Source organism: Temnothorax longispinosus, chromosome 2, assembly GCF_030848805.1.
Source record: "Temnothorax longispinosus isolate EJ_2023e chromosome 2, Tlon_JGU_v1, whole genome shotgun sequence".
Lineage (NCBI taxonomy): Eukaryota > Metazoa > Arthropoda > Insecta > Hymenoptera > Formicidae > Temnothorax > Temnothorax longispinosus.
In genome coordinates this window covers 13,747,346-13,769,790 of record NC_092359.1, presented here as the reverse complement: position 1 = coordinate 13,769,790, position 22,445 = coordinate 13,747,346, and the positions used below count along the sequence as shown (strand labels likewise).

Here is a 22,445-nt window from a genome sequence, read left to right as displayed (position 1 = left end):
TGTTGTTCTTAGAAAACCGGAAGTTGTGCTGGAAAGTTATGCTAGGTTTGTGCTATATTGTGCTCGAATATTATAACTATAATATGAAAAATACGAAAAAATAAAAAAAAATAATTTTTAGGTCAACCCCCTACTTTTCGTTTTTTTCAATTTTTTCGATTGTGCTGAGTTGTGCTAAGTTGTGCTAACATTGTGCTAAAATATTATTTTAAAAAAATTATAACAAAAAAAGTTACGATAAAAAAATATCGTAACTTTTTTGTTGTTATTTTTTTTAAATAATATTTTAGCATAATGTTAGCACAACTTAGCACAACTCAGCACAATTGAAAAAATTGAAAAAAATGAAAAATAGGGGGCTCACTTAAAAATTATTTTTAAGTTAGCCCCTCACTTTTCGTTTTTTTCAATTTTTTCGATTGTGCTGAGTTGTGCTAACATTGTGCTAAAATATTATTTTAAAAAAATAACAAAAAAAGTTACAATAAAAAAATCATTTTTGGATATAATTTATTTTTTTATCGTAACTCTTTTTGTTATTATTTTTTTTTTTTATAATATTTTAGCACAATGTTAGCACAGCTTAGCACAACTCAGCACAATCGAAAAAATTGAAAAAAACGAAAAGTGGGGGGCTGACCTAAAAATTCGTTTTTTTTTTTTTCGTATTTTTCATATTATGGTTATAATATTCGAGCACAATATAGCACAAACCTAGCACAATTCAGCACAACCGTGAAAATATGTTAATTCTAAAAGTGGGGGGCTAACTTCTAATAGGTTGGTTTTCGTCTTAAGGGGATTCTATAGTGGCAGTTGTTACCGACATTTAGTTAGATGCATTCGAGGATGCATTAAACTTTTAATTGGCTTTACGGAATTGTAAAATTCTTTTACAGAATTAAAGTACACACAAAAATGTAAAGTGCTCAGGTCGATTTTACAACAAAAACGAAAAAAAATTAAAAATTTGGGCACATATAGAGCTGTCACTGACGACAATATTTGGTTAATACAAAAATATTGCAGTTTATATATACAAAATGAGATACAAGCGCTCTAGGGAAAACATTTAAAAACAATATCGTGCAATTAGAACTAAGATTAAAAGCCTAGAAAAAAAGTTTAGTGTGTCTAACTTTTATATGTGCAAAAGCACATGCAGGTTGATAGGATAAGCAGTATTGCGTGTAGCGAGAGATAGCGCAGCAATCGGACAAGGACAGATATAGATATATAACATAGAAAACAGGATTAGAGAAAAGATTGACATTATCGACACCGAGGAAGTTCGGCCTTCGCTACAGGATCCCCTTAAAATGTTTCCTAATTTATGTGCTTTCGAAATATACACAATGAGATTTTTGTGCTCATTCCCTTCGGCCGACAAACCTCCCCAAAAGTGAGCACCACTATATTTACAAGAGTAAAGTACCAGTTAAAATACAGATAACAAATTGTTTTTTGTTTTAAAATGTTCCTCAATTTATGTGCTTTCGAAATATGCACAATGAATATTTCGTGCTCATCCCCTCTCTTATAGAAATTTAATACTGTAAGTGATTATTTGGCTAGTAATTAATTACTTATTTTGAGTATTAAAATAATTAAAAACAGTACTTTTAATACTCGAAATAAATAATTAATTACCAGCCAAATAATCACTTACAGTATTAAATTTCTGTAAGGGCTTCGGCTGGTACTCTTGCAAGTATGGTGGTGCTCACGTTCGGGTCGGCCGAAGGAGATGAATACAAAAATCTCATTGTGCATATTTCGAAAACACATAAATTGAGGAACATTTTAAGACAAAAACCAATTCACTACCTATATTTTAACTGGCTTTATTTTTATATTACTTTTATATTAATGGTGCATAGATCTTTTTTAGCGTATATCTTTTAAACTATTAACAAGTAAGCTAATTTTGTTTAAGGCTTTTGAAAACAGAAAAAGTACATAATTCTAGCATACTGAGTTTTTTATTTTATATATAATTTTAATTAGTGGGGGTGCTAACTTACGTTAAATCAGCACCCTCAGTTTCAATTGCGATTTCCCGCTAAACTGCTCGAACACAAAAATCGTAAATAGAGCACATAATTAGCATATAAAGAACACTCAATTTCTGTATATGTGTTTGATTTTTTGTAGGGGAGAGACATACTAAATATTTGTTATTTTGAATGGATGGAATTAAATTTAACTCTGCTTTACAGAAGAAGCCGTTATTTTTATTAGCACACAGTGCCAAAAGAATGTACGTTTATAAATTTGTGAAAATAAATAATTAAAAAATGAATGTATATATATACATATCTATATTTGACTGGTTACATGATTCAGTGACATTGACTACGTTTACATGGCGGTTTATAATTCGGTTTTATAACTATCATATACTCATAATTATCACTTAAAAATAAGCCTATTCTATATTTTAAATTTTTGAATTAATCTCTTTTGATATATATACATATGTATACTAGAAATTGTAGTTTGAGTATATCAAAAAAATTTTCTATTTAATTGATCATTATGATCAAAAGAAGAAAAAATTTTAGGGTATTTTCTAAGTATAAGTACAAAAAATTGAAGGGGATATTCCGTGGCTATATTTTGAAAACGAAGAAATTTAGGGCATATGTTTATAGGATCTTTTCTTCCTAAAATATTTTGTACTATGTGATAATCAAAATGACTCATTTCTTCGGTAGAATAATGTTTAATTTACTATTCTTTCTATTTTTGTTATACAAAATGACAACGGTTTTAACAATTTCTCGATTGGCATCCTGTATTTATTTGAGGAAAGAGATCATGGTAAATGTTAATAGAATATAATATGCAAAAGAGAGAGAAGTAATGCATTATTAAGAGACATATCAAAATCAAAGTTGATTAGGAATCAAAAGCTGATTTCACTGCTTGGCACAATTATCATATAATTCTATATCTCAATGCAATGACACAGACAACCCAGCTGATCTATTTCAGTATGCACCGTGCCCGCACGTACACAGTTAAAGCCAGAAGTATTCAAAATAAAGGCTCTTTCGGAAGCAGCTTCTCTAAAACATGCTCTTTGCCAGTTTGCATTAATAGAAGATTATCTGTTTATTACGTTAAATCTTGCTCTTTTATTACAAACTGTTATTCTTAAACTTACCATAAAATTTGAATCAGACTATTTTATAAAGAATAAAGAATTATTTTTTTATTCAAAAAAAATTGTAGACAACTTAAGATAGTAATAAATAAGAACAGGAGCAATAAACTCTTTGCTACAATTTTACAATATTCGTTTTTAGTTAATTTAATATTACGTTAGTATTATGAAAGAGATCGATTTTCTTTAAGAAATAGATTTTAAACTAATTTTCTAATGCGATAAAGGGTATAAACATGAAATTCAACAGAAATTCATGGTTTCTTCAAATCACTTTAAATTTCTCTAAATGTACTTGATGCAATATATCATTATTTTCATTGGTAGTTACACATCTCTGATAATGAGTTCGCATATATGGAATGTGTTGTAAGGATGTATTATATAGATTTACTTATAAGGATTCCCTAACTGACTTATCCCAATCAGCATATATATATCTTCAACTCGTCTTCAACATGCCACACCGTAATAAAATTTTATATCTGTCACATATAGCTTAACAATTTTTTAACGGTGTTTTCTGAAAACATTTTACAAATACTAAAGAAATTATACTATAGTGTAGATACTGTAGATGTAATTTCAGATAATTCTCTTTTTCATTTTCTGTTTAAAATATACGCCATCATAAATCATAAATGTCATAAAATTTAATTTTATATATATGTTAAATTTTCGGGATATAATATATAATAATTATAATATCTTATATTATTCAGGTGCACAAGTATTTTCTCGCAAACATCCTCTATCATGTTGGCTGTCTACAATGTTGGTCGTTTTTGCAAGCGGTATGCTGTGCAATGGATTATTAGGAGAACCAATTCTTGCACCTTTAAAAAATACACCACAAGTGGTAGTTGCAACTATTGTTTGGTCAGTAATATCAAAGTAGCCTGTTGTAATGCTTTGTATTTCGTAAAATCTATTATTTATCTGCAATTATGTGAACTTTACAAAAATTACTGAAGAAATAATTATCTATTTCTTTTTAAAATTAGAAAAAAAATTAGTGATGTATATGTCATTAAAAAAATGAAATTACTCGCGTCATTAAAAGAACTTTTCTAAATGTTTCAGGTATGTGATATTTTACACACCGTTCGACATCGGTTATAAAGTAGCTAAATTTTTACCGGTAAAATTAATATGTGCTGCTATGAAGGAAATATATAGGCAAGTAAATATCATTACTTGTCAATTTTTAAGATATCTTTTGTTCCACCATATATTTATAAGAGCTTGTATATGACAAAGAATATAAGAATAATTTAAAATAAGATGTCAATGCATACAAATTAAATTTACCTATGCTATTTTTTTATAGGTGTAAAAAAGTATACGATGGAGTGACTCATGCAGGAAAACTTTATCCAAATGCATATCTTATTATGATATTGATTGGCACGCTCAAAGGTTGGTCATAAAACATGTATCAGATGGAATATATACTGCATTATCTTTACAACTAAACCATGTGAACGCATGCTATAAAACAAATCAATATATTTAACTATTAACAGTGTAATTATAACATTTATACAGGTAATGGAGCTGGATTTACAAAATTATTTGAGCGTCTTATACGTGGTGTATGGACACCGACCGCGATGGAATTTTTGCAACCCAGTTTGTATGTAAAAGTCATAATATTTACATGAATAAATACTTAGATTATAAATACTTAGATTATAAATGGATTATACATAATCATATTTTTAATTGGCAGATAAATGTAATGATAATAAATGATAACTTTTCTTTATAGCCCCACAAAAGCGTCCATGGTTGCATCAATTATCTTTGTGCTAGATAAAAAGACTGATCTCATTTCTGCACCTCATGCTCTTGTATACTTTGGCATTGTCACCTTCTTCGTCTACTTCAAGGTAAAGTTTATATCCTGAAATATCTCCTTAAATTTATACATTTGACATGCGTAAAGTAAAATAATATTAACAATAATATAATTTTTTAGATATCATCAATTTTGCTTGGTATTCATGACCCATTTGTGCCATTTGAAAATTTATTCTGTGCCTTGTTCCTGGGAGGAATTTGGGACTCGTTGGCTAAATTGTTAGGTCGTGGTCAAGCTAAAGATGAGAAGGCGGACGCAAAAAAAACAAATTAAATAATAGTAAACACGATATACATCTTCAAATACTACAAAATGCAAATATGTCACAATAAATCAAATCTCATCTATATCTCTTTTCAGAAAACATATTTATGACATCATCACAAGCTAGCATTGGCTGCTTAAGCAATGATGAAACTACTTAAAAAGCTAGTCAGATGATAAGAGTTACTCTTGACTCTTGACAAATCATCAAATGTTGAAGAGAAGTACAATAATTCAATATATATATGTGTGTGTGTGTGTGTGTGTATATATATATATATATATATATATATATATATATATATTATATATATATATACACACACATACACATACACATATATACTTTAAGAGTAAAACTTATTGAATTTTCGAGAAGTGTGTGTTATAAAAATATCAACAGTATTAGTTCAATTAATATAAAACAATGGATATATCATATTTATATATCATTTATCATTTTTTTCATTATGCACTTTCAAGCAAATAAAGAAAATTTGCAAATACATCTATATAGAACTTTGCTCTCATTTATCAATTAAAGATACAATGTTATTTGTTGATTATTTTTTTTTTATCTGAATTATTATTGTCAAATATAATAATATACTGATTTAATTAGCAAACACAGAAGTATATTCTTTTTGCCAATATTGATAGATAATACCTATACATCTTACGTAACTTGTTAATGGCTGATTTTAAAGTTTGTTTCCAAGTTATTTGTAATACAATGCGCAATTTTTACTATTATGCAAATACATGTTAGAATATATTCTAGCAATTTGTAGCATGTATCTTAAAAATTAACTGGATTGTGTTACTTATTCGTTCTATAATATACAGAGTGATTCAAAAATACTTATACAAACTTTGGGAGTGAGTTTTCCACACATAAAACAAGAAAAAAATGTTATACACATATGTTCAGAAATACTTGGTTTATGAGTTATAATCGAAAGATTACTTTCAACAAAAACTGACAGAATACATCTACAGTATCACATGACCAATATAAAACATCTTCAATTCAATTGTTTATCTACTTATAATTCATAATAAATGCTTAAAATGTCCTCCACCTGCTTCAGTGCACGTATAGACACATTGAATCATAGACTGTAACAGACCTTTTCAAAAATCCCATGAAAGTTGCAGATAATTTTGCAGATCTACGATACGTTGGCGAAGCGTCTCTTTATTTGCAATTTTAGTTACATAAACTAGAGGGCTTTTAAGTGTCCCTACAGATAAAAATCTAATGGATTTAGATGAGGTGAACGTGCAGGCCTGAAATGTATGTGATATTTTTTTCTTGTTTATGTGTGGAGAACTCACTCCCAAAGTTTGTACAAGTATTTCTGGATCCTGTGTGTATATATATATATATATATATATATATATATATATATATGTATATATACATATAAAGGAGAGTCCCCTATTATGAGATAGCGGGGTTTCTGCTAAATTAATAGGTCCCATCTGTTGGTTCCATCATGAATACACTTATTGCCTTTACGGTGAAATCTGTTTAGTAGAAAATTCATTACATTTTTAAATTCTGCCCATAGACTTCCGGCAATCATACAAAATGAACTTGGTATCTCATAATAGGGGACTTTCCTCCATATATTTACATAGAGAAGAAATAAATGTACTAAGGACAAATAATTGAACTGATTAATGTCATTGTTAAATAATTGTATTGCTGCTTTATGAATCCTATATAAGACATTAAAGATATACAATAACAGTATAAACAGTATAAAAATGAACAGCATGAAAAAATAGAAGTGTCTCTTTTATACTATTTTATTAAATTTAAATATTGATACTGTATATCACACACATGAGAGTTTTCTTTAATTCTCGTTAATAGATATGTCCTTTACAATTAGGAATACCCATATTCTAACTGTGAAAATATTATACATTTTCATGTAATAAAAAAATAGGATTTAAATTAAAAATTTTAATTTATTTGATTACCATGACAAAAAATTATATATCGAACTATAAGATTTATTTCTATGATATGTTTTCATTTCATTCATTTACCATATTATTATATTGAATTAAATATACTTATACATATGACTGCGACATTCTATACAATTCAGTCCTTCTCCGTGTATACTTGCGTGATTTCGCGTACAATGGGATTTTGGAAATACGTTGATTCGATAATAATCTAAGGTTTGCTTTAATCCAGTCGTGATTACATGGCAATGAACCTCGCAATGAACTTTTGCATCTTTTGTTGTATCCATAAATTCTCTTCGGTAACAAAGATGTACGGTAGTCTATACAATTCACTTCTTTCTCGCGTACATGAGAAACGCCAGAGTGTAACAATTTATCGTATTCTCTAACTGAATATTTATGATACATATTTTTTGAGCATTTATCGACGTTCGCCATCCAGAAAACGTGGGCATCGCGTACGCATGTCTCCTTGTCCAATTTTAGAATACCTTCGCTATTATTAGACTTGATTACGCGAATCAACATAGGCTCGCAATTTTGAGTGGCGACACTTATCTTTTCCTCGAAACTGGGATCGGTTACAATGCCTGTATCTTGTAATTGCTTCGGAGTATATTGAGTTCCCGATTCACGAAGTGATATCTGCGGCAATGACACATTCAAGCCGATATCATGATTCTCTGTACGCGCAGTAATATCTTTGTCCTTGACAAAAAGTTCTTCTGTCATTGTTTCTGCGTATGTGGCACCATTTTTCGAAAGACTGTGATCTCTAACTTTCGATATGGAAGGTCTATACAATACTTCTACATCTTTCGAGTTGGCAAAAGAGGCTGTAAATGGATCTATAGCAGCATCCTTCTTTGTATCTTGAGTCTGAACCGAATTTACAGTAGAGTTTCGTTTCGAAGGGCATTCACTTTTTGATTTGGATCTAGAATAAAACTTATTTAATAACTGCCTCTTTGAATAATCCACGAGTGTATATATTTTTAAAATTTCGTCTGCATATTCTTTTATTTTATTTAAAACGATAAAAGTATTTATCTCATCTTCTTTTCTTATACAGCTCTCTTGCACTGAAAAAGATTACATTGAAAAGTTTTAATATACCTCTTTTTAATAAATACATTAATTATATAGATTCACTATTTATAAAATGTTCAAAAATACCGACCATTCTTGCTATTCAATTCAAGAGCATGCTTTATTAACTCCAAGCAGGTTTTTATAAACATTGTTATGGTGTTATCTTCTTCCGGTTTTTCCAAACACGATAAACAACTTAGGCTTTCTAATTCAACAGCAGAACTACTGCCAAAATGTATATTCTCATTTGCATATTTTGACAGAATTTGTTCACAAGCAATCATCTCAGAAGCTGTGTAAAAGATATATTGTAACATATAAATACAGTTATAATATGACTTATATAATCATAAAATAAACTAAATCTATATATTGCTGCGAGGAATTATAATCACTACTTACAATTAGAATTTACATTATCTCTGTTCGATAAGAGTGACGTAACGGAATAAATTTTTGTTCTTTCTTGCATAACTTTTTCCAAGCATTGAAGTAAAACTTGTGTTATTACAGAATTCTCTTTGATAATCTCCATTATGTCGCTAGAACAGGTTTCTTTAATACAAACTTCATTTTCAACGAATTTTTTGTCATCTAATTCAAGATAAGCTTTCTCCACTCCTGAAGAAATATCAGAAAGTAGATTAACAAAATGCTATTTATACATCATTTATAAATATTTTTCTTTACAATTAGGCAAATCTCATTACTCATATCTCAGTAAGATCAAAAATTAAATTAAATTTTTACAAATCAAGTTTGACGTGATATATCTCTTAAGATATTAATTGAATATATATCTTGAGATTTAAAAACCTTTCTGATCATAATCACCAGAGTCTTTCTGGCATTTATTAGTTGCCAATTCCTTCCAATCTCTTTGTATCAGTGGTAAATAATTTCTATCGGTAGTTATTAATATAAAATTTGGCATAGAGCCTCCTACGCTCTTTAATTTTATACCAATCGTATTTCGCATGTCGTTAGCGGGACATTCCACAGTATTTGTATCAATTTGCTTTGCTTTTCGTGTCGAAGAACATTTTTGAGAAGCCTGGCAATTACTTGGACTCGCATAGATGGTATTCTGAATTTCCTTATCACACTGTTGTGCAGTATTTACTGCTACTTGCTTCAACTTTTCCTGAGATGTTAAAGGCTTACTTTGGATTTCTCTATAACACTTTCGTATAACATCTGTTTTCGTCTTTGACATGGAAACTGTGTTTTGTATTCCTTTATCGTATTGTTCGACACTAGTCCCTACTTGCTTCGTTCGTTTTTCTGGAAATAATTGTTCACTTGGCAATTGTATTTCTCTTGTACAGGATTTTGATTTGGACGTAATAATTGGTCTCGGTGTCATCTGTTGATTTATGTAATTGCGAGTGCCTTGCGGACAGTGAGTTGTTAATATGTCTTCAGGATAGTCGGTATAACTTGGTAAACTGCTAGGAAAGCTTGGACATGGAATTATATTATTATATTTTCCTTGATACATAGTATCTGTTCGGTATCGATCTGCTTTGTGTCCTTCATAAGATTTATCGGCGAAATCGGAGTATTCTGGACAAGGAACCGCGATATCTAATGGTTTTATTTGTTCATAAGTTTTTTTAGCAGTTATACTCAATCTGTTAGATCTTACATCTTCCCAACCACAGGATGGACACTGCAGCAATTGCACATCATTCTGCCTTTCGCTTTTGCGATCTAATATATCAAGATTCTCTGGCATATATGTAGTGTTTGAATGCAATAAATAAATTGAATATTTAATAACCGCAAGTTTAAAACAGAAATGATTATTTCTTAAATACTTCTTTACCTGTTTTTGTAAATTTAGTGTTTTTTCTTGGTTTTGTCTTATAATCTTGCTTTGTTCCTTGCACACAAGGAAAATTAGATGCACTTTTATATTTGTCGTATGGTTTTGTAACACAGTCTTTTAAAGGAGATATTGTTTCTACTGATTCCATTCTGTTCTATCCATAATAATAATGTAAATAGTTAATTAAATTAAAATCTTTAGTATTAATATCTCAGTGTTTGATTTAACAGTATAATTCATAAGATTTTAAAAAAAATTATGTATTTTTGAAATAATTTATGTATAATGTATCCTTTTTTTGCACGAATTACATATATAAATTATATATATTACCTGTAGCTTGTCTTCTTCATCAATCACCTTTGTTAACATCCCAGCTATTACAGGAAACCAAGCAAAAGGAGATTTGTACGGTTTGCCTGATTGAAATCCCTTGATAACTTTTATTTGTTCTTGTCCATATCTAAGATGAGAATAACGCTTTTGAAACTGATTCAATCTGGATGAATAAAAATCGGATATAAATCTTCATATAAAAATAAATGAAGATTTCTATCATTTACTTTTTTCTCTTATTGCTTTTACTTTTTTCTTATCACTTTAATTTGCTCTAGACAATCGGATATATTCAATTCGGGTATATTAAGTTTTTTAATGATACTCTTCAATGCTTCATTTTTGGCTAAACAATCATAATATTTCACATAATATGGATTCCAAAGACATAAGTGCTCCCGATATGCATTTAAAAAGACGAGAGTGAAATTTTCGTTCCACTTAAAGGACATAATTATCAATATATAACAACACGGAATTAAGATTTACATATTCTATAGACAGAAAATTTGCACGACAACCACATGAAGGAAACTGCAATTCTTTGTAAAATCTTAAGTGAATACATCTGCTTATCAATATTCGATATAACAAAAGTTTTCTATTATCTGAAAATAAATAATCAGCACAAAATCATATATATATAATTACTTTATTACTTATATACATACATAATTAATTTATAACTATATTTACTTAAATACTTTTTGCAAAATATATTTGTTTTACACATTGATAAAAGTATTGCAAAACAGATCATATTATTTGCATTTTCTAATGTATTTATTAATATTTTACTGGAGAATTTATTGCCTATATATCTATATATAATATATCACTTAACTTTAAATAATAATTTAAACTGAAAATATTGATTGCAATCACGTTGGTACTTTATTGCCAAAAATTTTTTTTCCTCTCTTGCCTATTGCTTGTAACAAAATCCAAATTCCTTGCTTTCTTTGATTTTAGTAAGTAATAAACATTCCTGTAATGTTAGACCGCAGCTACAAGTTTCATCTTTACATATTACATTACAGTCGTTACAATCGCAACAACAAATTGAGCTACTACTCTGGTCCGTTAGTTTAGATTCTAAGATTTTTAATCGCGCTTTTGTTATCAAATTTTGTATTTCCTTTTCCAATTCCATAACAGTCTCTAAAAATAAGTTATGCTAGTTCAATAATGATAATTATTTCCTATTATAATCAACAGATTTTACTTACGAATGTCAATAGTTCGTAATTGAAACGCTATGCTTTTTCCAAATATGTCAAAGTTATCTTCAATTTTTTTCCTGCCATGCACTTCTAAAAGAATATCATCCATGCATGTAGAACTATCCTGTTACAAAAGATTTTACATTTTTTTTCCATTCTTTCTCTTGAAAAATCGACAATATAAATTACTTGCTTATTTAGTACATATAAACCTTTTTTCCTCCATTGTCGCCTGCGACATATTTTCGCTCCTATTAAAATTGTAACATTGTAATAAAAATATAAAATTATCGAAAGTATTTGTATCTTATACTTATTAATAATGTGTCTCTCATATTCGTTTCTAACGTGAAGCAAATCCGTTTGCGTTTCGTGTTCTGCAATAATATCATTACTCGTTTCTGTCGCTACATCAATCGTTTGAATAGTTCCAGAAGGGACGAGAGCATCTTGCAATTTCGGAACAGAAGGAATGGTATCTCTGTATTTGAAAAATATTTTTGTATTTTATTTTGTGATGCCTTATAGAGTTACACAAAATAGATATATAAATAACAAATTACCTCAATTTTATACACAACTCGATCTCTTGAAGCTCACACATTCCACAAGTATTACATGAGCAAATATGTTTGCCCTCTGATTTCTCAAAAGATGAATGCAAAAATTTATTTTGAATACTGCCATCATTAAATTTTTGATAATTGTTATCTTGCTGCAAATACGTTCGTGCATATTATAAATATAATATAAAACAATATACGCATTACAAACATGAACAAAATATGAACATAACTTACAATACATAATTTTAAAAGATAATGATATTTATCATTATATAACTGCTACTACTTTATCATATAAATATAATTTAGCAATCAAACCTGTATAATTATTTCTTATATACTATTCTGTTACATCATACCTTCCTAAAATTATTATAATGAGATATTGACATGTATGGAAAGAAGAGCATGTGCGTCGTTTTAAACCACTTCGCTTTTGGCGCATACAATTTTTCACAAGAAATAGCTGCAGCGATTTTTGATAGTTCATAACAGTATTCTTTTTTTACATTTTGAATTTTCTTAATACAATCACATATTGTTAATCCAGGAATATTCATGGAGTTTCTTATCTCCTTGTACGCTTCGTAACGCAATGATTTGCTATTGAACTCAGAATGAAATGAGTTCCACAAACATTGATATTGTCCATAAAGTGCTATTAATTTCTCAGTATCATCCTCAGTCCATATATTTGGCATATTAAAAAAATATTTTATGGTAAACTATAATTAGGTTATTTAACCTTCTCAATCAATACTATCAAGATAAAACAATTTATTTAAACATATAAGTTTGGGCAAGATTTGCATTCAGCTGGTGTTTTTTGAATAGTGTGTATGACTACCAAAAGGAAAATATACCATAAATGTTACAATACACTTATTCATTGTACTGCTCGATTACGAATACACAGAAATTTAGAAAGAGGACATAAAGAAAAAGATGAATGATACTTGTATCATTAGGTCTGTTTTTTATAGCTGACTGGTTGAAACTTGAAATAAGTATATGTTTAAAATTTGACGAAAGCGGGAGAAGTTCTAGTGCAGTCCAGCAGTGCAGCAATAAAAAACAAACCTAATAAAAAAATTAATGAAAAGTTTGAAAGGGAAATCAGACCAGTTTCAAATATATCTTCATACATATTTCCTTTTCTTCTATCATACATTAGCAATATAAATATAAATTATTGTACATTTGTTTTGTAAATTTTATAATCTTATGTTTATATGGCAATATATATCCTTTATTGTTATCAAGTATGCAATTCCTAATTTATAACAATGCCTCGTATATTCAATTCCATTTTATTGCTACCATTTGTTTTCTCTATTGTAATAGGAATTCTTTTTAGATTTCAGCAAATATTGGTCGTTTTGTTAAGTTTGCAAACACGGGTGGATTTATAGTTAGAAATATATCGTATTGTTTTTTGATTTAGTAGCATGATTAAAAAATAATAAGTACTACAATTGTTATATCATTATATATGTTTAAGTCTAAAGTTACATGTATATATCTGATACTTTGAATGTATCATATAGCAAGTTCATCATAATTTATATATGATAATAATCGATTATTTCATAAAATCAAATAATTGTATGATCTCTTTCATGGACTAACAATAAGAGAACTGATACTTGATAAAATAACTTGAAAAATTTATACACAACGATCTCGTTGTGTAACAGACATTACTGATAACCGAGTTACGTAATTAAATAGTAAGTGAGTTTAGTTTTCTTTTCGAGAAAAATATATCCTATCTTCTGGACAGATTAGCTCAACTATCAACGATATACTACGTTATTTATAAATTATATACAGTATTATTTTTGTATATAATAATTATATATCCTTTACTCTCATGATTAATGTTAATCTATATATTATTGTATCTTACTGTGCTTAAATCTATATTACACGTGTTATAACTGTTCTTAAGAAGTTGTTCTTAAGAAGTCGTTTCAATTGTCGAAGACAATGTAGGTAGCTGCTGTGGGACGAAGTTTACAACCTCATGATACACAAGTTCTACAAGTAAAAATATCCATTACCCACAATGTGGCAATGGTTTAAATTAAAATAGGAATTAGTGAAGATGCGTTACCTTTCCATTTCTCTACTGGAAGATCCATATCCTCGAAGCTCTGGTCATATGGTAGAGAAACAGGTTCGTCAGTTGGATCTGCATACTGTGCAAGGTATGGATGTGCTAAAGCCTGTTCCGCTGTGATCCTTCTCTCTGCATCCAATTCCAACATCAGTTCCAGTAAATCAATAGCTAAACAAAAATTTAATGATTCTGATGAAATGCATCATTTGACATTTATCAATATAAGTCACCAGACATTTTTGTTATTTACCTAAAGGATTAGCTCCACGAAATACTTCTTTAAAATTTTTTTTTTTTAACGGCGGCAAACTTTGAATATAATTTCTGGCCTGTAACAGTAATTCAATTACGGTAAAAAAACTCATATCGCCATTTATATAAATTAATCTGTATCCTATATATGTATATACTGTATATATTTACTAGAGATATATATTTACTATATATTTTTTTCTTCTCGTATGTTTTATATAGGGGAGACCGGGGCTAAGCCGACAGCGGGGCGAACTTGACACTAGGCTTTTTGCCAATTTAAATCTATCGTAGAAACTTGCCTTTGCTACTGTAAATGCGTCTTTATGTGCCAGTATTATCAACGGAATTTGGTAACATTCTGAGTTATAGTGTAATTTTTAACGCGACATAAGTGTTTTTGATAGTGAAAAGTAATTTTTCTGATCTCTCGAAAATGTCTACTCTTTCATCGAGCTTTACTCTTGCGAATCTACCGCTAAGTGATTTTGATGGGAAATTCGATGCCTTATACGAATCCGATAATAATTTTTGCATATTTTCAAAATTTATATATTTTTGGAGTAACAAAAGTAAAAAACGACGTTCGGGGCTAAGTCGACACGACGCCACCGGGGCAAAGACGACACTAACCTAAAGTGACATTATCGCAAAAAAGGTCACTGTTGCGTCCGATTCCGATGACGATTTAAGGAACATCTGTTGCGTGTGTTCGGAAAACATTTCATTAGCTTCTAATAACAAACAATGCATCTTATGCAACCGTATGGCTCATGACGAATGTGTGCGCACATCTGATCGCGAGTTTACGTGTATAAATTGTTTTTCAGACAGTTCAGAAAAAGATAATTAAAAGTTTAATCTTTTTTTTTCTCATTATTTTAAATAATTGTTTACTTTATTCCGACTTTTTGTTTCTAATACACAATGTCTTTTCATTTGATAAACAATGTATTTTTATTTTTAAACAATAAAAAAATAAGTTCCAGATCAAATTGTGTCGATCAAACAAAGTGTTGAGTTTGCCCCGGCGGGGTGTCGAGTTCGCCCCGTCATTTTTCAATTCGAAAATTTGTCTTCGCGTCACTTTTCCTTTCCTGGCGGCAAAACAAAGCGACGTACAGCAAAACTTCCTGAATCAATTTTGTACCTGAAGAAACACTCTTTAAATATATATCATTGAATTTGCCTAAAAATTTTAATTAAATATTAAAAATTGCCTTTGAAAAAATAGTGTCGGCTTAGCCCCGGTCTCCCCTATCTTTATTTTCATATAAATCTCTCAAAAGATTTAAAAAAACATTTTTGTGACATAGTAAAATCATACACTTTAATATGAAGCATTATAAACAAAATATAAACATAAACATCATAAACTAGATATCAAATTAATCCTTAAGGACGTTCTCTTGTCCTTATACTAAAGAAAATCGATTTTTTTAGGATTTTCTTGAAACTGTGAATATACGTTAATTTAGGTGTGCTTTATGCGTGGTATAAATTTCTCTCTCAGTACGTCTTCCGGTATAAAAAATAAAGATACTGAGCCTTAAAGTTTCAAAAAAAAAATTTTAAAATTTAATTTTTTTTAGTCTTGGCATTTTTTCCTTATAGAACTCGACGAGAGGAGCAACTTTGGTCCTCTTGGCCAACCTCGTATCTCTTACCGTTTGGCCTGGAAAACCTTTTCATTAGTAAAAGTTGAAACTTTGAGGCTCAGTATCTTGATTTTTTATACCGGAAGAGGTACTGAAATTTATACCACGCATAAAGCACACCTAAATTAACATATATTTACAGTTTCAAGAAAATCCTAAGAAAATCGATTTTCTCTAGTATAAGGACGAGAGAACGTCCTTAAAGTGCATACGTTTTTTCAGTACCTTCTAAGTACATACGTGGGTCTGTCACGTTCAACGCTATTTTTCCCTACCTTAAAGCATTTTAAAAAATCTAAAAAAATTTAAAATTCATGAAACATCTGTCTATTGTAGTTGACGATTTTATAGTCATTTTGATAAATATCGTATATTTAATATCTTCTGACAGGCTTGCAGGTTTTACATTTTCGAGCAGATATCACTTTGGCTCGGATGCCGTAGACCTACGTATGCAGCGGGTTTAACTGGTTAAGATATTTAAAAGCTATTTTTTTTTAAATAAAAATATACATTTATATTTCTCTTATATATAATGACTATATTTTGAGTCTGAACATAAAGTTTAGAATATATATATTGACTTAAAAAACAAATTTACCTCTTGGCTAGTAATTTTGCTTAATGTTTCTTCTGTGGGTGTACCACAGAGTACTAACACTCGTGTTAGATGATCAATGTCTGCTTATGGTTAAGGTATGTTTGGAAAAGCAGTATCAATTAAATAACAATTAAAAAGTAGTTTTATTAATGCTAAATACATAAAACCATTCCCACAAACTGGTAAGTGATCGCATCTAAAGCAAGCTGCATATTTGTTATAAAGCAGCGTGAATTAGAACTTTAAATAAATATCAAATGTGAAAAAGATTTAACTTTATATAGTATACTTTATTTAATATGCTATATTTGCATACGCCAATAAGCTTCATGTTATGTAAAATTTAAACCTTTTTCTATTAAGATATACTTTATATTACAACTTGTCTTGAAATCTATATTACTTAAATTTTTCTTGAATTTTCTATGAATTTAGTAATTATATGAATATATACTACTTTTAATTATTATTAATATTATGTTATCCGTAAATATAATTTATTAAGCTATCAAAGTATAGATTATTTGTTGCTAAAATCTTATATTAAGTATTGCATCAATATTATGTCAAATCTAAGAATTTGCCAAGATGTAATATTCATTTTTATTTTACATGTTAACAAAGAACAAGAAAAGATCAAGCACAGTTCACATTTTATTTAAAATGTATAAAACGTGCATTTCATGCTACAGTGATAAAGTAACTAGTAACTACTGTGAAATAATTGCAAAACAAAATACTGTAAAATAAAACTTACCGATTCTGATGATATTTTTTTCATAAACTCGTCTCGTGGAGTACCCAAAATTTCCATAATTAAATTCAGTTGATGAATATCTGCTCTTGCTAAGGCTCCACTATATTTTTCTTTGAAAATACTAAATATCCCCTTTGTTAAATATATTTTATTATTTTTTAAAGCAATATGTTACGTATTCTAAATATGTAATTGATATTTTTATATATACAGTCTTTATTATATTATATTCATGCTTTGCAAATAGCTTTTAGATTAAAAATGCAAAGTGTAAGCAAATGGCTTTCTAAAAGCACATGTTAAGCAGAATATATACAGTGGTGTTAAATTTAAGAGTTTAATGCAATTATGGGATATCTCAGTTACGATAGATCCTTAGCAAAAAGCATATTTATTAAAAGACATTGCAACTGGATGAAACAAATAGAAATATTTATTAAAACTAATTAATAAGTTTGTGTTAAACACATAAAACATACATTTATGGTATAACTTATGAGAAAAAAATTAATGTAAAGAAATACTGGAAATTAAAATAACACAACAAAAACTCAATAGTGACAAAGGATACGATCTGTTCCAGGAAATAATGTTCTCCCAGTTAATAATTCCGCCATTATGCATCCCACTGACCAAATATCAACTAAAATATATAACAATAGTATTACAACATAACGTGATAAGATTTCTATTCTTATAAGATAAAGCAGATAAGATATCTCTTTTTCCACTAATCCTCTTTCAATTAATACTGACAATTAATTACTGACCTGTCTGATTGTAATGCATCCAATTAAGCATAATTTCAGGTGCTCTATACCACCTAGTGGCGACGTAACCGGTCATTTCGTTCTCTGTGGGCCTAGCCAACCCAAAGTCTAGTATTTTCAGTTCGCAATCTTCGTTGACCGCTATGTTGGACGGTTTCAAGTCCTATTAATCAAATCTGTCAGAAATTGCTTCTATATTTTTCACATTTTATGTAAACATACAGCGCACTATCGTACCCTATGTATAATTCCTGCAGAATGGATGTATTTTAAACCACGGAGGATCTGATAGACGAGAAATTGCACATGATCGTCAGAAAGCTTTTGCGTTCTGACAATATTATTTAGGTCAGCGCCCATTAGATGTGTGACTAGGTATCTATATAAATAAATAACACAATTAATATAAGCAAAATAAGACTGTTCTCATCCCAGTTAACAAGGTGACGTCTAGATACATCTTAATGACGTATTATTAACGCTAGAGATGTTATTAAGACGTCTTTAGACGTCACTGTGTTAAGAAATATGTCGTTTGATGTCTTGTTAACTGGAACATAATGGACATGATACCCACACATGTTGAAAATCTTCCAAAGATGAAGACGGATGAAATACATCTAACAGTCCTATTACCTACAAAAGAGCAACACGTATCTTTAAAACTGACTACAAGCGTAAAGTATCTCGATGATTGACCATTTACCCACATTTTCATGATTCATATGTTTTAACATACGCAGCTCCCTATATGTGCGTTTTGCGTGCACAGCTGACTGAAACGGCCTGGCTAACTTTTTGATCGCCACCTTTTGTCCAGTAGTTGTATCCACCGCTGAACTAGAACGTAAAATTTTTTTTAACAATAACACGATTTCTAGTCGTATTTTTTATTGGCACTATCTGAAGCACTACATTGTAATTTGTATTTAATTGTTACAAACTTTAACACTTTTGTAAATCGATTATATCATTAATTAAAATATTGTAAAATAAATAAATAGCTTATATAGCTTCATAGATATATTACTGATATTTTCTGCACTTTGTTTTTTTTTTTTTCTTCTTTTTCTTTCAAAACTATTTTATTTCAAATCGGGATAAACAAATGCTTAATTGTAAGCTCGATTCATTGTAAGTCAAATTTTGATCACAATTAAGATTTCGCGTTATTCGCATTATTTCTCAATTGTTATTGACAAACATTGTGCGTCGTTCCAAATCCATTCTATTTTCGTAAATATGCGGACGCGTGCGCAAAATTCCCTCTCGGAATTAACGCAACCCCGGCAATAATTATATCCGGGCTCTTTTCTACGACGGAGAATAGTCGCGCGACAATCTTGCCGTTCTAACGCCGAATATGTAAATGTCAAGGTTGCGATCGGTTCATGGCCCCCAGCAGTGCGGAACGTCGCTCGTTCCAACAACTTTGCATCCGATTGTCAATTGATCGATCATCCCCTGAACGACAGTTAACAAACCGAACGATAGAGGTGCAAGAAGCTTATAAGGAACATTTTTATAACGAAATTATGAAATTTATATTAGATATATTAAATTACAAAAATATAAAATCAAAGTAAGACGTCTAAGAACTGCGCGTTGCGATGCAAAACATTCAAAGGATATCTCGACAAAATCGGAAAACTTTTTTGCGACTTGGTCGAGAGCTTCTTGACAGAGTCTCTGCCGTACACACATACATACATCGCCAAGGTTCTCCACCTTCGGCGGTTGCGTGACGCGCGCTTGCGCTCGCGTGCACGTAACACCGCGCGACGATTGACGAATCGTGCCAACAACGTCGTGCGTCGTGCTGCGGATGGCACTTGTCGCTTACCAGACTTGGCCGTAGGCGCCCGAGCCCACGGGAGTGAGCAACTGGTACCGCTCCGGTACCTCCCATTCCGTCCTGTTGATCTCGATCTTGTGAAACTGCGGCATGCCTCCCCCGCGTTACTCTCGGCTCCGGCGAGGATTACGGCGACAGCCGTGACAGCGTCCCTTCGTTCTCGCGTTAACCGACTCTCGATCTCTACCGCGCGGCGCGACACCACATCTCCAGGTCGGCCGGTGCCGCTACGAGCTCATCGCGGTACAGACGCCACAGACAGGTACAGGCACTACAGGCTACTCACTTAGTCAGTTGGGCTACACGTTCGACTCGGCTCGGAGTTCGGAGTCGGAGTGAGTCGGAGTCGGAGTCGGAGTCGGACTTCGGAGTTCGGAGGCCAACGGGCGGCAGGCGCATCCCAATCGATTCCACCGCGCGATTGCGCGGTCTAAAAACGTTTCTCGATACTCGATATATTTATCGACTGTTCGATATCTTTTTTATGTTCGATACGAGATATCGAATAGAAGGAATAAAGCGCGATTAGAATGGCGGGGGAACGCTGTAAACTATTCCTAAGATAAAAATTAATTTAATTATTCATAGTTCAGGTTTATACCTGCGATCATTTTAAATATATTTTACAACAACAAATATGTTTGTTAGATAAGATAGCCGCAAGATCTCATCTAGCTAATGAAATGACTGCACAGAGCGACATTCGTAGTCCAATTTTAAATATCATGCAATTTAATGCCTTTAAAAACATACTTATTACACTTACCGTAAAAATCTATCAATTCCAACAGGCGACACTGCATGACATACTAATAACCTCTCATTTTTTAACAAATTGCGTTCGCATTATACGTCCGGCGATTGGGACCACTGATACTTTAATGTACCAGAGTATCCGGACGACAGTAAAAAATATCGTTTTAATTGTGATTTTTAGGACAAATTTTGTCAAAACGAGTTTCTAACTAATCTTTAAAATTAGATAATTGATTATTTACAAATATTAAATATCCAATTTTCATACTATTATAGCTATATGCTTACGCTTAACGAATTTGTTAACGATTGGCCATATAATCATTTTGACAAACAACAGACACATGCTCTCATTTAATCAATTTCTTTAAATACACAAATTTTTAATTAGGTTTACTTCTTGTTCCCAATTATAATCATTAAATATTAAAGTTTTTTTACAATAATTATTATTTTCATTTTTAATTGTTCAAATAAATATAGTAAATATTTTTCTTCAATGTAGTCGGACACTGCACTGGAACGTGTCGGCCATTGAAACATTTACCTATAATAATCAGTGCGGACTTCGATCGATCAAACTCATCCCGATTAACTTTATTATTTAATACTTTAATTTAAGTTTAACTAGAACTAGAAAAGAATTTCTTAGAACTATAGGAAAAGATAAAAAGTAAATTAAACTGAGATTAAAATTAATCTACATTAATTGGTAAAAAATAGACATATATATATATATATATATATATATATATATATATATATATATATGGGCAGATCCATTACTTTTCGACCAAAGGTTGCGGGGGTGGGTCACCGATTTTGATGCCGATTTTTTCCTCGAAAGTACACTAGAAAAGGAGATGATCCTGAAAATTTGAGCCCGATTCGATCAAATCCGGCTGCTGGAGAATTTTTTGAATTTTGAAAAAAGTCGATTTTTCAGTCATTTTCAAAAATTTATATCTTAGCTTCTATATAACCTAGAGACTCGTTTGAGGCCGCATTCTTTTCTGTAAACCCTCTACTTTTAAGGAAAAAATTGGTCATTGGTTTACACTCAAGTCCGGCTTCACGGTGAGCTGCTAACTAAACCACTGTTATTTATAACCAGAGAAATTTTGCCTATTTTTGAAATGCTACAGTTTTCGAAGTAGAGGGTTGATCAGCAGCTGATATTTTTTGTTCAGGTATACTCTGAAGAAATCTACCCACTTTTTACTTGATTGCTTCTATTTCGTTAAGTTATGGCCATCTAAAGCCGATCGATTTTCGAAAAATTGCCATTTTCAGATAGCCAGAACTTTTTTCTTTCAACTCGAAATCCTTTGAAATTTTCAGAG

The 22,445-nt window shown here is 30.5% G+C and overlaps 3 protein-coding genes across 7 annotated transcripts in view; 1 reads left to right on the top strand and 2 right to left on the bottom strand.

The window, feature by feature from the left end:
• LOC139808109 (trimeric intracellular cation channel type 1B.1) overlaps positions 1–5,312 on the top strand; it is a 193,209-nt gene extending 187,897 nt beyond the window's left edge. The window contains exons 3-8 of the mRNA XM_071769763.1: positions 3,892–4,048; positions 4,253–4,348; positions 4,500–4,588; positions 4,718–4,805; positions 4,941–5,061; positions 5,151–5,312. Coding sequence (XP_071625864.1) covers positions 3,892–4,048; positions 4,253–4,348; positions 4,500–4,588; positions 4,718–4,805; positions 4,941–5,061; positions 5,151–5,306 — 707 coding nt within the window. The 3' untranslated portion in view covers positions 5,307–5,312. The remainder of the gene's footprint in view (positions 1–3,891; positions 4,049–4,252; positions 4,349–4,499; positions 4,589–4,717; positions 4,806–4,940; positions 5,062–5,150) is intronic.
• Positions 5,313–7,118: 1,806 nt separating this feature from the next.
• On the bottom strand, positions 7,119–13,308 carry LOC139808111 (uncharacterized). Its single transcript, XM_071769765.1, has 7 exons — positions 11,772–13,308; positions 10,540–10,669; positions 10,204–10,360; positions 9,192–10,106; positions 8,778–8,996; positions 8,464–8,667; positions 7,119–8,365 (listed from the first exon to the last, which is right to left on the bottom strand). Exons 2-7 carry the CDS (start codon positions 10,576–10,578, stop codon positions 7,386–7,388), a joined length of 2,514 nt encoding a protein of 837 aa, XP_071625866.1. The 5' UTR covers positions 10,579–10,669; positions 11,772–13,308; the 3' UTR covers positions 7,119–7,385.
• A 157-nt stretch (positions 13,309–13,465) lies between these two features.
• On the bottom strand, positions 13,466–20,780 carry LOC139808106 (mitogen-activated protein kinase p38b). Of its 5 annotated transcripts, none has more exons than XM_071769757.1 (10): positions 20,633–20,780; positions 19,202–19,331; positions 19,069–19,127; positions 18,729–18,870; positions 18,492–18,654; positions 18,293–18,364; positions 17,722–17,801; positions 14,704–14,782; positions 14,448–14,621; positions 13,466–14,371 (listed from the first exon to the last, which is right to left on the bottom strand). In XM_071769757.1, the coding sequence occupies exons 1-10, from the start codon at positions 20,743–20,745 to the stop codon at positions 14,292–14,294; spliced, it is 1,092 nt and encodes a 363-aa protein (XP_071625858.1). In that variant the 5' UTR covers positions 20,746–20,780; the 3' UTR covers positions 13,466–14,291. The 5 variants fall into 5 exon arrangements, with proteins under 5 accessions (XP_071625858.1, XP_071625859.1, XP_071625861.1 ...); XM_071769758.1 differs by lacking the exon at positions 17,722–17,801 and adding an exon at positions 16,965–17,044; XM_071769760.1 differs by lacking the exon at positions 17,722–17,801 and adding an exon at positions 16,965–17,044 and having other exon boundaries at positions 20,335–20,732.
• Between the last annotated feature and the right edge of the window lie 1,665 nt (positions 20,781–22,445).

Excerpts from the sequence above, each read along its gene's own strand:
- LOC139808111 (XM_071769765.1), bottom strand. The coding sequence starts at position 10,578 with ATGTTAACAAAGGTGATTGATGAAGAAGACAAGCTACAG. Across the intron at positions 8,668-8,777 it reads AGATAATGTAAATTCTAATT|CTTCTGAGATGATTGCTTGT; the intron begins GTAAGTAGTGAT and ends TCTTTTACACAG. Across the intron at positions 8,366-8,463 it reads TGAATTGAATAGCAAGAATG|TGCAAGAGAGCTGTATAAGA; the intron begins GTCGGTATTTTT and ends AATCTTTTTCAG.
- LOC139808106 (XM_071769757.1), bottom strand. The coding sequence starts at position 20,745 with ATGCGCCTGCCGCCCGTTGGCCTCCGAACTCCGAAGTCCGACTCCGAC. Across the intron at positions 17,802-18,292 it reads ATTATTTCCTGGAACAGATC|ATATTCATCAACTGAATTTA; the intron begins GTATCCTTTGTC and ends TAGCAAGAGCAG. Across the intron at positions 14,622-14,703 it reads TCGTGGAGCTAATCCTTTAG|CTATTGATTTACTGGAACTG; the intron begins GTAAATAACAAA and ends ATTTTTGTTTAG.